A 15072-nucleotide genomic window follows, 5' to 3' on the forward strand; every position below is an offset into this window, starting at 1 on the left:
TTTAGCTATGCAGCTTGCCCTAAAATCCTAAGAGTAGCTGAACCAATAACTTTCAGTGATCATAACGAGGAAGCTTTGGAGTTTATTCCCACATCTAATCAAGAGACTGAAATGGTGAGACCCTTGGTTGCAAGGTGCATGTATGTTGCTCAGATGAGGGTGGGTGTGCTGAGCCATGTTTGAAACTCGGCTTTCCAGTAAAGTCCAACCTGATCTTTAAGTTTGATCACTAGTATTTTTTCCAAGCATAGCACAGGATATGGTGGCTGAGCTCTATTTATTGCTGGTGCTTTCTACAGGTTAATCAACCTGGCTCCGCAAGCGCTTTTAAGTAGCATGCTTCTAACTTAGAATAGAACAATAATAATGACCACTAACTCCTTTCAAGACTGACATGTGATTAGAGTACTTGTGCATGTAATGTTTTGAGATGGTCATGACTGATGTGCTCATAGAATATATATTTATGAAATGGAAGGTATCCAAAGGAGAAAAAAACAAAAACAATACTGTAATGGATGTTGTTCTACTCATGTTCAGTCCACTTGGCTACACTATCATCTTACAGTTGGCATTCTGATGTTGTTGCCCCCTTTATGTTAAAGATCCATTGCTCATAAAAGAGTGTTGTTTGTGAACTCTAGGGGTTCTTTTCAGGCCTTTTGGGGAATCCCTAATGTGTTCTACAGTATTCCTTTTGCATTACATCTTCAGCAAGTATGTCAGATACAGGACAATGGAGTGCAGCACCCCTTTACAGTGGAGTGGTGGTGATGAATTCAGATGGAATAGACATTTTGAGGGGGGGGGGGAAATCATGTGGGCCCCTGCAGGATAGAGAATCTGACTCTATAACCCATTTTACTTATGTCCCTGCTTGATAATGGCTTCATTATTACTCTTGTAGTCGGTCATTACGGTAATACTTCAGAAGGGTAGAGTTACACCATACTGGCTTTATACGTATTCATATATGTGAATCCTAAGATTTTAATAAAGCTATATATAACTCTGCTACCTTGCATAGACAGTGTGTGTATGGAATTCTTTAGATTTTTTTTTCTGATCAGAGAGTGAAATCAAGACTGTTTTCACATTAAATAAAGTTAACTGGGATATTAAATATTCACTAGTGATTATTTTTTAATCTACTAATATTTAGTATCTTATCCAGTCTTACTGGGCTCTCAGACAGTAGATAGGTTGTATTCTGAGAAATATGTGCCACCTTACATTCTAAGTTATCTGTGACAATGGACACTGCAAACTTAGTTTGAGAAAAAAATAAAAAAATTCCTTCAGTAGCACCTTAAAGACCAACTAAGTTTTTATTTTGGTATGAGCTTTCGTGTGCATGCACACTTCTTCAGATACTTTAGTTTGAGAAGTAAGGTGTAGAGTGGTTCATGTTGCCTTAGAACAATGGTAGCCAAAAGTGTATTCACACTGATATAGCAGCATCCGTTTCTGTCCTGTTTGGAATTACCGTAGTTGTGTATACTCTCTACTACAACAAAATGGGCATACTACAAAATGGGCAAATGTGTGCAAGCTCAGGCACTAGTTCTTAAAAGTTACAGCTTATACAACAACCAGGTGGGTGGAAGCAGTTCAGGTAGCCTGAAGCAATGGGTACTGTTAGGTGAAAACTGAGGGAGAGCCAAATGTGCCTGGTATTTCAGCAGAGCTGATGGAAGAGCCCTGCTTACCACCTCTCTCCCTCAGGATCCTGAACAAATTCTGGAATACAATACCTTGTACCAAACCATTTGTCTGCCTAGTCCAGTATTGTCTACTTTGACTGGCTGTGTCTCTCCAGGATGTCAGGGCTGAAGCCTTTTCCGTCACCTTCTACCTGAGCCTTTTAAGTGGATGTGCCAGGGATTGAACCCAGGATCTTCTGTGTGCAAAGCATGTATTCTACCACCCAGTTATGTTTACTTTCCACATGTAAGCAGTTGGTTGCTCTCTCTATAGCTGCTTTCTCAAGCATTGCTTTAAGCTGAATAGACTGGCTTAAAATTGGGTGCTATATCTTGACAGGATTTTACTGGGTGCTTATTGTAACAGACCTGTAGCTCAGAAAAAGTTTGTTAAAAAGCGGTTTTGTTAACTTCCAAGATAATTCGCTCTTGAAATTATTACTGAGCATACTGGTAGTTCATGACACAGGGGAGCTGCTACCTGTATTAGTAAACTTGCAACAATCTGGTGAGTTATGCACCAGCCACACACCAATTGGTTTTCCTGGGTTGTGCCTTGGAACAGCTGGCACACACTGTACCTCAACATAGTTTATTCATTTTTGCAAGCTCTACTTCATTTTTGGGAAACTGAATTCCTTTTTAGTGCTTCTTTATAAATGTGCTTATAGACATAAAGGCAAGCAGGTCTGCTCTTAAGGGCTGCTTGGCAGGCAGCTTGAACAGGGTAAGCAAACAAACCATAGCTAAAAGTATATGTCTGATCCACACATACCGGTAATGCCATGCCGTAGATATAACAGGTCAAGCATCATAATCCAACAACAAGCCATGGCTTCATATCACAGTTTGTTGACAGTTAACATACCATAGTTAAGTTGCTAGGCAGTTGGAAGATTATCATACTAAGTATTGCTTAATAAACCATGGCTTAGCTTTGCATGCAAACCTGGCCTGTATCAAAGGCAGGGCAGAGCCCTTATAGTAATATCTGTTTGTAAGAAAGGGACTCCTGCAGCCAGTTGTTTCATACCAATGCCCCATTCATACTGCAGGCATGGAATGGGGGGCTATAAGTAAATACAACTTGTGCCTCTTGGGAGATAAGCCAGCAGCAAAATTATCCACCCTCCCATCCTCCACAGGTGGGCGGGGTTTGCAGCACCAGGTGGGCACACCTGGGGCAGGCACCACCCTCCAGCTCTGGTTGGCCTCTGACCCGCCCTCCCTCCGGCCAGGTCAGTAGACAGGCTGGCTGGGGGTGAGGTCAGAGACCAAATAAAAGAGGCTGTTCTCAGCCACGCCTCTTTTGTTCTCCTTTTCCCAGCAGCAAAATAAGCTTTCAGAGACATATCTTGCAATTTGCTTTGAAACTAATTTGTGGCTTAATACAGTACACACACATACACACACATATAAAACTTTGAGGGGTTTTTTATAATCAAGTAGTGTATAATTTTCATGAAATAAATAAAAATAGGATAAGATAATTCAAATCTAGCTAGTATTGTTGGGGGGGGGGGAGCCAAAGTCTTACTGAGAAATGGTTCCGCCATTACTAGAGCCCTTCTCTGCTGATTAGCAGCACTGAAAGGATGAATTTGTTACTATTGTCCTTTGATAGTGGAAGCGCTGTGCTAATGTGGGTTTTTTGCTGAATGCATTGTTTGCTGCTGAAAGCTAAGTGATATCCATTTGCAGTTTATCAACTTCTATGGAAGAGGTTTGTATAGGTATTCATCTTGTTATGTTGAACTGCTTGCTTTACATAGGAATAAACACTGATTATTTTTGGTCCCAAATAATCCTAAAGTACAATTTGTAGAGATAAGTACTGGCCTTGTGCTGCTGAGTTTGGGTGCCTGTCTTTTAAACCATGAATTCAAACAAGTACAAGTACAAAGTGACTATGCTCCTAGATATGAAAATGCCAATTAGGGAGAGTCACGTGGAAGGTGGTTGATTGAACTGTGGCTTACATTTTAGTGGGGGGGGGGAGTGTTGACCTTTTAAGTAAGGCTTCCTCAAACTCTAACCTCCAGATGTTTTGAGACTACAATTCCCATCATCCTTGACCACTGGTCCTGCTAGCTAGGGATCATGGGAGTTGTAGGCCAAAAAATATGGAGGGCCGAGTTTGAGGAAGCCCATTTTAAGTGATCTAGCAGAATGACTTCAGTTGTTGCTATAATACTGTTCTCCCTTTTTGTACATTTTGACATTTTATTCCTTGGATACAAGTATTTTATAAATAAGACAGGGAGATTCAGAACTACATTTTCTCATTCAAAATATTACTTTATCTTGCTTTATTCCTTGCTTTCAGAGCACTATACTGTTGAATTGGTGTCTCACCAATATCCAATGCAGATATTATTATTACAACCATATACCCTTGGAGAACAAGCATTCCTTCCTCCATAAAATGTAAATAGAATTGTTACTTTTTAAATCTTATTTCTCTCCAGTGCTATTCTACAAGATAGGTTATGCTGCATTCAGGCCAGTAAAACACATAGAACCCATCGGAGACTGTAGGCACATCACCTTCCATTTCTGCAGCCTCTGCTGTATTTTGACTCAGCAGAAAATGTCATGCTAGTTGTTTGTTTGTTTTTATTAGCAGGCCTTCAAGGTCTAGCAACAAACCTATGGCTGGAAACAGAATATTCAATCCACATTGTCTCAGGAGGTCTTTGGAAGGGCAAGCTCTCTGCTGCTGTGAGTCAGTCCATTCTTGTCCTTGAGTCAGGGAATGGTGCTATGCAGCTACTACAGTACCTTTTTGCCCACACAAATTTCCAGTTTCTAACTGATTTGCTCCTGGGACCCAATCCCAAAATATTCAACACATTTGAGTTCAGTGAATGCTTTGCACTCTTGTGGTCTTAACATAAGCAGTCCGCCAGTAGGATTTACCATGTGAAATGGAAACACTTTTGTAGAATGGTTAAATTTTCAACTTAACATTCTTTAGAAATTCGTCACTTCTAAAGTTTCCTAGAGAAAGTTATATAAGGCAGCCACTTGGACATCATCTGTTCTAGACTAAATTGATTTGTTCCATTTCTTAGGCCATAGTCGATTCATTCCTTTGTCTAATGCAGTTTGCACCACACATAGAGGCAAACTGCTTTGGTATGAACCAAAATCTAGAATAACACCTGGGACAATAAACTCATCAATGAATTGTCCTCAGATTTTATCAGGTGCCTCTCCAACAATGGCAAGGAGCAGGGACAGACTATGGAGCACGGGTGACAGGTTTTGTCTTGTTCCTACGTCATGAACCATAACATCTTTCACAGCATTGTGCCCTTTGCTCTTCAAAATAGTTGCCGTGTTATATTTTGCTCTGGATCCATCTTTCTGGGGATCCTGTGAAAGAACCTGAGCCACTCTACAATATATGTGATCCTCTCCTTCATTTAATGGCTAATGGTGCTGAGAACTCATTTGGAAAGCTGCAAGACAAGGCATGATGTTCCTTGGGACAGCAACCCATAAATTTGTTTTACTTCCTTCCAAACTAACCTGCGAGGAATATAACCTCTCCCGTGGACTGGTACTTGAGAGAATCTGAGGACAACACATTGTCTACACTAATGGCTTTTGAGAAGGAGGAGGGGATGTGCCAGTCTGTAAATGACTAGGTACCTCTGGGGTAGTTTGTCCGCCTTTGGCCCACACTCACCTGTGGCTCCTGGAAGCTGTCAGCATGTGACAGTGGCCACACCCTAGGAATGGCTTCAACTGGCCAGCTAAACTGGATAAGGGTAGATGATGGGTCTTAAAAGGTTGGTGAGTTAGGATTTGCCCTGCATGCAAATACAGGATCCAGCGGATTGATCAGATGAGACCAAAAGTGGGTCCAATGGTCAAGAAGGCGGTTTCTGCATGTGCTGCAGAGAGGAGCAGGTAGGGCTCATCAACCTGGGTAGCCCATCTAGAAGGAAAACTCTGATCCTAAACCACTTTTACCTTGCTAGATATATTCAGAAGAAAAACCTAAGGAGTAAACCATACACAAATCCAGAGTATAGTCCCTAAGACGGTTGGGTGGCAACTTGTGGGCTCCTTACAGCAACTCCTGCAGTCAAGCTGGTGTCTATTGCTTTGCTTTCTTTGGACCACATCAGTGAAGCCAACAGGGCAGGGTCTTGTCATCTGGGCAGCAGTTTTACTTCACCCCCTCAGGCACACTCAATTGTCTCCCGAGACAAACAGGTGTCAACAAAGCCTTTGTGCAATTCACTCAGCCTTCTTATGGAGCTAAGCACATCATTTGGCATAATCTGCCCTTGATATTCAAAGCTTTCTCAAAATATCTCTACCATACCCATGACTCAATCAGCACAACCTGGTCATTAGTTCAGGGGCTGAGGCACAACTGAAACACTGCTGCACAAAGAAATCTTGCTATAGCTGCTTACAACTGCATACAGAGAACAAAAGTTGTTTATGGTTACATTCCAAACTAATGATCATCCTGCGGTGGAAGCTCTGAACCTCAAGAGGGTCATATGAACGTGCTTAGGAAGGTGCCTACTCAGCTCCCTGTGATAAAGGGTTTGATGGTTTCCCTCCCAGAAGAAGCTGTGTTCAGGACAAAGAATGCTTTTGGGTGTCAGAAGGATGAGACATAGCAGCAGTGACTTGCAGTAGTACACAATAAGTTTCTGTTTAACAAAATGCCGCCAATAAATTATCCTGCCAGTAAATTGTTCCTTATTAGGAGGTGCCCTTGAAATCTCTGTTGATAGCCGAGCTAGGTTTGAACTTTAAAGCAAAGCCATTGACAGTTCTGACTTTGACAAACCGAAGAGCAGGTGAGCCAGAGTAGTCAATAGTTAGATTGTTGAGGGGGAAACAGGATACACAGTCCCAGCTGTGAATCTCATTAGCCTTTGACATCTTTCAGTCTAATCTATCTCATAGGGTTGTTTGTAAGGATAAATTGTGTGAACACTTTGTACATTGCCTTGAGCTCCACAGAGGTAGAATGGGATGAAAGTGCTAAAAAGTTACTTCAGCTGGAGCAGGTATGGGATTCTGTAAGAAGGCTTTCGTTTATTCATTTGTACTTTTTAAACTAGGCTCCTGCTCTAGAGACCGATTGTTCCACGGTTTACTACTTGATGCTCTGAACTTTTTCCCCTGCTTGCATATTTTGCATAAGGAAAGAATGAGGAGATCTCAAACCATGTAGCTTAACTGCTGTGTATCTGGTAACTTTCACCTCTTTTTCTCTGTATGGTTTATATGGCTGGCTCTGAAAGATTCATTCAAGGATTCCCCCCCCCCCTGTAGTATTGCAGTCACCCTTCATTCTAACCTCCTTTCCTATGGTGGTGTTGACGGGGTGCTTGTGAGTACTGTTTAAAACATTGACTTTCTCTGTATATTGCTACTTCTGCGGTTCTTTGGGGTTTTGAAAAACTAACTTTGACTGGGTCTCTCTGTCTTCTCCTTTCTGCATCCCACCTTTACCCCCTTCTCCCAGATCTTGCAGTATTCAAGGAGCGGCTGAGAGTGCTAACAGTAGGAGGTATGCAAATAATGAGCATCTAACCCCTTCTGGAGATTAGGACTCTCTGAATAGTTGACTCTGAGCATGTATAGTTTAGGTAAAGTTGCAACTTGCCCCCATGTCAAACAGTGTTTGTTTTCTTCTCAGAGTGGTTTGGAATGTACGTGACCGAAGTGCTTCATCATCGTCTTCCTCCCAAATTACATACCTCTTTATTTGTTTGAGTGGTAGCCATTTTTTCCCCTATTGTTTGCTTGCCACTGTTTGTTCTGTTGAGTAATTGTCTTGCGTTAGCATCTGGGACTCCATGAAAATGTAATTGTTGTCATATGTTCATTAGAGCACTTACTCAAGTGCCTTTGATACTGAACCTGACTTGTGTGATTTGCCGGTAATAATATTTGGTGCACAAAAGTATATGTTACATTTGTGTAGATGCCAGACTTTTGGCAGTGACATTGAGGGATCTAAATAGCCAGGCTTGCTTATTTTTCTATCTTGCTAAGAGATTTGCATCTCATGGTAGCCTTATGCTGTGAGTTGGATACTTCAGTGTCCAAATGCTTAATCATAATTTCCAAGTTGCTGTTTTTTAATCCGATTGAACAGAGCAGTATATTTCTAAAGAGAGATGAATCCCACACTATGTGTGGTGCTTGCCGTTTTACAGCTAATCTGGGCTTCTTTCTGGCAGGCTGGTATGTTGCAATGCATAAAGATAAAGGTAAAGGGACCCCTGACCATTAGGTCCAGTCGTGACCGACTCTGGGGTTGCACGCTCATCTCGCATTATTGGCCGAGGGAGCCGGCGTATAGCTTCCAGGTCATGTGGCCAGCATGACAAAGCCGCTTCTGGCAAACCAGAGCAGCACATGGAAACGCCGTTTACCTTCCCGCTGTAGCGGTTCCTATTTATCTACTTGCACTTTGATGTGCTTTCGAACTGCTAGGTTGGCAGGAGCTGGGACCAAGCAACGGGAGCTCACCCCGTCACAGGGATTCGAACCGCCAACCTTCTGATCAGCAAGCCCTAGGCTCAGTGGTTTAACCACAGCGCCACCTGGGTCCCACGTTGCAATGCATATAGGTGACAATTAAGAAGTAAAGCATATTAAGAAAATGCTTCCTTCCTGGATGCACAAGAATGAATATTTAGTTTTCCTGTTGTCACATGATACTGTATTTGTCTCCTATGTCATACCTACTGTTGGCCTTGATTTGGATTTGTCTCTGTAAAATCTCTGTAGATAAACAAATGGCTATCTCATTTATTGGGATCTAATGTCCCTAAACAGAAGACCACTTTAAAAAGTTATTACTATAGCCAACTAAATGGGTGTTTTTTTAAACAAAACAAAAGACAAAAACCCTGATCATACTCCCACAGTATTTCCAACCATCAGAAATTTATGGAGTTAAATAAAAAAGCAAAGGCTGGTTTGCAGCAGCCCTTTTGTGGATAGTATACCATAGGTCCTTTCTCTCCTAGCCTGATTCTGCATCCAGGGTAGCAAAATGATATCCTTCAGGCTAAGGGTATGTTCATGTCATATTTCTGCCTATAATAATAAGCATTAAAAATTCCTTGATACAGTACTTTGCTTTTTTTCTAATGGGTGAATTAGAAAAAAACATCTATCGCATTCCTCTTGATACATAGTATTAACAGGTCTATGCACTGAGTTTCCAAACAGATGAGAACTACTTCTAACTAGCAGGACTAATGTAACTATCACCTCACTCAGATGAATTTAAAATCACTCTGATATCTTCCCTTAATTGAAACTTTCACAATTTTAAAAAATGCTTCAATTTTACAACAAAGCAAAAGGGAGACCCAGAAAGCAGCTAGCACAATATGTTCTGACACAAGAACAATATTTGGTTTTCCCATGCAATGAAAGAGCTTATGCTGTGAACCAACAATGTAGATTTTAAAAACCAGCAAGTGCCAAACACAGGAATTAGACTTGGATAATAAAGTATGGGAATTACCCAAATCTTCGTTCTAAGGACAGAACTACACTTGTGCCATCAATATGACAGCAAAATTTCAAGTACTCCCTGACATCTGTACAGTATAGTGTTTCAACTGGAGTTGGGGGAACGACCTCTTGTCAGTGAACCTCATTAGGCCCACCATGCCTCCCCATTTGGTCCACCAGGCATAATGAAGATAACAGGCATTCCACTGGCCCTTATTTATTGCATGTGTGAAGGTATCATACCTCACATCATAAATGGTGTTTAGCATGGGGCAAGTAAAGCAGGACTAAAAAAGGGATGTGCAAGGCACTTTGAAGCCCTGGCTGTCAGCTGACCACTGGAGCCCTAAAGTACCAAGCAACAACAATCAGCTGGTGGTACTTGAAGAGATCCCTGCACAGCCAAAGTCCCAACAGTCCACTGGGATTGGCCTAGGCAGCTGGAGGAAGTAGCTCGGATTCAAAGCACTTCCTTCACTGCTTTCTCAGAAGAGATGAAAAAATGCTCAATTAAAAAACTTGGTGTTCCCCCCCCCCTTTTTCCCAGAGGAGAAATTTATATTCAAAGCACTGGAGGAAGTGCTTTGAATATAAACAGCTTTCTCTACAAAGGAGGAAATGTTCCAATTATAGGAGCATTTTGTCCTTTGCAGATACTTCAAAGGGGTTCCCTGTAACCAACAATCAGTCAATTATCTGTTACAGTGACCTTCAAGCTTTTGACAAGTGCCAATCACCTCATGTCATTATGAAGTCAGGTGGACCACCCACCTGTCAAAGTTTATTTGCAGGAGATGAGAAAGATAAGGATCTAGCCAGAAGCAATTCCTGACCCCACCCCTAGTTTAGTCAGACTTGCCCCATTTTGTTTCCTTGCCCCCTTGGTGGGAGAGCAGCATGGGATATAGAGGACCAAACATGGCAGCAAGGAGTGAGAATTTGGCATACCATTTAAATTCAGTAGCAACCCTTTATCAAGCAGCATGTATAGCTCTGTCTACCAGCCTGTTTCCAACTCTGTGTAATCTTCTACTGATAGATAAGCAGAAGTGTCTGGTGAGAATTGATTGCTTTGCAATCAGCCTGATACAGGAAGAAAAATGACGTAACATGTACAGTCTTTCCTTTGAGCCCTTTAGATCAGCTGTAGAAGCTCTTTCTTGGGTCTTGCTGCCGTTTGAAATCTTGCTGGTGGTTACAGGGGAAAGGGCCTTGGTTACGTAGATCTCCCTGCTCCAAGAAAACCACCCATGCCTATTGTCAGTGGCCTTATCCCATCATCTTGCAGCATTTTAGACAGGACATTAGTCTGGCCTTTGTTTGGCTTTTGTCTCCCCTTGGCTTCATGATGATTTTGCTGGTCTGTGTGCTTCTATTGTCTGAGGTTTCAGATGGTTCCTCTGTTTCAGTTTGTGTTTAACTATTTTTGATTAGTTGCATGTAGTGCTTGCTTGCTTTAAGGTCAAAGGCGGAATAGAAATATCAGAACACATAAAGGGCAGGATTCAGCTAATGAGTCCCATCAGTGGAAGCCCTGTGCCAGAACTTCTGCTTGCTCTACGGGGCTTTCCCCCTTTCCTCCCCTTGTGGCCCCTGAAAATGGCTGTGGGGGGGGGTATTAGGAGAACCCCCTGGAATAGCATGCCTGGGGAGGAGAGGCAGAATTGTTCTGGAAAGCTGAAATTCTGTTCTTTTGGCGTCTCTCTCTATAGACAACTTTCTGGCTCTCAGTTGTATGATCTTCAGCTGAACGCTCCTTAATTATTCCAGCAACAGATGCTGAAGTATTTTAATATTGGTAATAATAAGATACTTCTGGTCTGTGCTCCTGCACAGTAAACGTGAATAGTGGATGCTTAAATGTATTGCTGAGAGAGAATTTTGTGGAAGCAAAACCTTTGTGAGGCCTGTGAAGAGCGTTGTTTGCAGAGTCCAGTTCATTCTCAAATCTTTGTTCCCATGGAGTGAGCTATTCAGGAGAGTCCTACACAGAACCCTAAAACTGATACATAATCATGCTGCTTTTCTACCTTTTGGTTCTGGGAGCTGGGCCTTTAACTCTTTTATTTCCTGCTTCATTTTACTTTTAATTTTAAATATGTGGTGAAATGTGGTGACAATATATTTTTGCAATACTTTTTTTCTCTTTAACATCCAAAAAATGTGTGAATGTGGGTCTAAAATTCTTGTTGATTCCTCCCCTGGATTTAATTACCAATTTTAACGGCAAGTATATTACCTGTGGTTACACCCTCCGTGCCTTTTACGGTAACCTTTTTTTTTTCTTGCTTACCTGTTCATTATTTTAATTGCCGCCTTTTTTGTTGTTGTTCATACAAACCTCCTTCATGCTTATTTTGTGCTGCTTTCTTGTCCCTCCCCTCCTTCACCAAAACCTGGTTCCTGTGCTGTGGCTGTCTACATTGAACGCCTCTTCCCACTCCTTCTTTGCCTTCTCCTACCCATGAAAATTCTGCAGGGTTTTATGGGCTGGACGAATCGGACCTCGACAAGGTTTTTCACTTGCCCACTACCACTTTCATTGGAGGAAAAGAGTCTGCTCTCCCTCTTCGAGAAATCATCCGCCGTTTAGAGGTAAGAGACCTGCACAGGATGCAGGAGCCTTGGAGAGTCAGCACTGTTTGGATGTTGTCACTTTTCTTCCTCCCTACTCCAGTGTATACATAACAAGGCAAGGTACAGGTTTTAGAACGGTGTTTTTCCTCTGTTCCTTTCAATAAGCTATAAAAACACTGCTCCCCACCAAGCCATGCTGAATTCAGCACACAATCTTCACTCCCTCTTCTACATGCTGAGAGTGGATACAAAATTAGCCAGAGATCAACTCCCAAACTCACTGTGCATAGAGTTTGCAAGGTGGAGTGATGTCCAAACAGTGCTCTAATCAGAAACAAAGCAATTTATCCCCAAAAATTTCCCTCTGCGATAGTTATGGTCGGTCGGTCTGCTTTTTAACATGGTGATTACATTGTAGTCCAGAAGCTAATCTTCACACTGGGCAAAAGATTCCTGCTTTGCAGGAAGTTGGACTGACTCTCGTGATCTCTTCCAACTCTACAACTCTATGATTCCATGCCAGAAAAAGTATCCCATTACACACTCGTGTGACAAAATAAACACTAGCACCTTATTTCCCAAGTGACATACCTATATTTCCAGCTGGTATTATCTTTGTGTAGGAAAGAGGAAAGAGAGCCACTGTGGGGCAGTGATTCGATTATTCGACAAGGTCATGGAAGACCAAGGTTCAAATCCCTGCTCAGCCATGAAGCTCAGTGAGTGATGTTGGGCCACTCACAGTCTTGGCCTAAGTGACCTCTTACGGTTGCTTTGGGCGGGGGGAATAGAGAGGGAAAGTACCATTATGCCACATTGAGCTCCTTGGAAGAGAGTTGAGATATAAATGAAATAATTAAACAAACCTAGTGTTTGAATCTTCTGCCTTAACACCGTTACTGATCTGTACTACTCTCTAGTGGCAGCTGGTAAACGCAAGTTCTCGAAACAATTTATTTCCTTTGCAATTACTACTATCATTAGAAGCAATAATCGAATCCTAGAATTGTAGAGTCGGAAGGGACCCAGGGGACCATCTGGTCCAACCCCCTGCAAAGCAGAAATGCTGCCATTGGCCGTTACGGGTGAAGAAGCGAGTGTTTGCGTGAAGGATAGCAAGCCGGTCCTGTAGGCAACTTGGGGTGGACCCCTTCATAGGTGGTAAAATAGTTGCCTGTGGTGTTTCTGTTGCCGATGTGCTGCTTCTGGAAATTGCAAGAGGAGTCTTCAGCAGCAGCTGCCTCTTGTTGGGATATTGTGGAAGCCCATGTACAACTTTACATGCTGATACCATTCTACTCTCTAGTCTGAAATGTAAAATACATTTCAAAAGTCTTTATGAATTCTCCTTAGAGATGTTAGCATTGTGTGTGAGGATTTGGGCAGATAAGACGCTGTGACAAATAACCTGTCCCCAGAGAAACTATATTAGGGTAATATACTGCAGAGGGATAAGGTATTTGACCCTGGTGCTCTGGCAGCTTCAAAAAGGCAGTGAAATAAAAGATAAAATGTGGTTATCCAATGGGGAAAATGTGAGAACACCAATCCTTCTGGATGTTGCAACTACAAAAATTACTGTGCTCTGTAAACTATGAACATATGAAAGCTAAAATTTTAATAGTCATTCTTGCTAGAAGAGCATTTCTAACTCTTGTTTTCTGGCAGTCATATAGATTTTTCTTTCCTTGCCAGTGTGGGTGCCTCTTGCTCAGCACAGCAAATGAACAGCTGCTGCTGACTCTTGAAAGGGGAAGAGATGGGAAGAAGAAAAACCTCAAGGACAGGAGCTCTCCTTTCCTGTCTCTGTCTTCTGTAACTGTGTTGTGCAAAATAAAGGCAACCACTCAGCTTCCTCACCTGCAGTGACTTTTCTTGTCCATCTTAACTTCTCAAAATGTATCTCCTTTTATTCTGGGTTTCAGAGTTATCTTCCCACTCAGTAAGCAGGTTATAATTTACATACTTCATAAGGCAACACCACTTCCTAGTGAAGAAAATGCAACCTTGGTGTCCTCTACCTACATTAGTTCTGTGTCATGACTATGCCTAAAAATAATTTCCAACAAGGCTGTGCAAAGGTCAGTCTTGCCAACACTTGCTAGACATTCCTTTGCTCTTCTGCTTGCATCTCCTTCCAGTTCCCTCCATTGGTATTAAAATTTGAACATAACCAATTCAAAAAGTAGCTAGTACAGTCACTTACGTTATTTCTTACCCCTCTGAGTTTCAAACATCTACCTTCAGGGAGCATTTTAGCACTTCAGCTGTGCATTGCCCTCTTTAGTCTTACTGTTGCTGCATGTGAATGTAAACTACATTCCCCTGCAGCTACACATTTCAAAGACAGATTATTAGTGGGAATCAAGCTATTGTTTTCAAGGAAGTTTGTCTGCCATTATTAATCATCTTATTGAGGAGCCCTTGATAAGTTTCCAAGTTTTGAAAAATAGTACCTTATTTGAAGACCTTAGATGTTCAACTTCTGTTTTTCCAGTCCCAGATTTGAATGAAACTGCACAGTCTTCATGTGCCTGATTGTGACTGTTTCAGGAAAGTATATCTCATTCAAATTAATGAAACTGGCCAGTGCCAGTGTGGTGCAGTATATAAGATTTGGATTGTCAAGACCTCAGCTCAGATCCTAAGTCATCTATGAAGCATCACTGGACAATTTTCTGCCCCTCCCTTGGTGTAGTGTACCTTACTGAATGGTTATGATGGAAAAATGGAATCAGCGGCATCGCTAGCCTGGCTGCCCGGGGTGGCAAACCCGAAGGCATCCCGCCAGGGGCGTCATTAGGCACACCGCATGCACGTGCAGGAGGCCTATGACATGGCAAACCCCGCGAGCAAGCCGCGGAGTGAGGCAGTCTCGCTCACATCGGGGTTTAAGTCCTCGATGGCGGCGGCCATCAGAAATGGTCAGCCCCACCCAGCCTGCTGCCCCCCTGCCCAGCCTGCTGCCTGGGGCAGCACACACCCACCGCCCCCATCTTAATACGCCACTGAATGGAATTATCCCTTATGCACTGCCCCAAGTTTTTTAGAAGAAAAGAAGGATAAATAAATAAAACAGAATTATTTGATGATATAAAGGTAAAGGGACCCCTGACCATTAGGTCCAGTCGTGACCGACTCTGGGGTTGTGGCACTCATCTCGCGTTATTGGCCGAGGGAGCCGGTGTACAGCTTCCAGGTCATGTGGCCAGCATGACTAAGCCGCTTCTGGCGAACCAGAGCAGCACATGGAAACGCCGTTTACCTTCCCACTGTA

The 15072-nt window shown here is 42.4% G+C and overlaps 1 protein-coding gene and 1 long non-coding RNA gene across 7 annotated transcripts in view; one reads left to right on the forward strand and one right to left on the reverse strand.

Annotated features, from left to right (window-relative positions):
- The window catches only part of OGDH (oxoglutarate dehydrogenase), a 57333-nt gene that overhangs the window by 21602 nt on the left and 20659 nt on the right, over positions 1 to 15072 (forward strand). For 3 of the 6 annotated variants that reach the window (XM_088658001.1, XM_035140240.3, XM_035140238.3), the window contains exons 5-6: positions 7207 to 7251; positions 11698 to 11813. In XM_088658001.1, coding sequence (XP_088514127.1) covers positions 7207 to 7251; positions 11698 to 11813 — 161 coding nt within the window. The remainder of the gene's footprint in view (positions 1 to 7206; positions 7252 to 11697; positions 11814 to 15072) is intronic. The other 3 variants (XM_088658003.1, XM_035140243.3, XM_035140242.3) reach the window with 1 other exon arrangement.
- LOC148683487 (uncharacterized) lies at positions 252 to 3167 on the reverse strand. The gene is made up of 2 exons (XR_015947078.1): positions 1375 to 3167; positions 252 to 1267 (listed from the first exon to the last, which is right to left on the reverse strand). It is a non-coding gene; the product is annotated as an uncharacterized LOC148683487 (long non-coding RNA).

Source organism: Zootoca vivipara, chromosome 14 (assembly GCF_965207765.1).
Source record: "Zootoca vivipara chromosome 14, rZooViv2.hap1.1, whole genome shotgun sequence".
Classification (NCBI taxonomy): domain Eukaryota; kingdom Metazoa; phylum Chordata; class Lepidosauria; order Squamata; family Lacertidae; genus Zootoca; species Zootoca vivipara.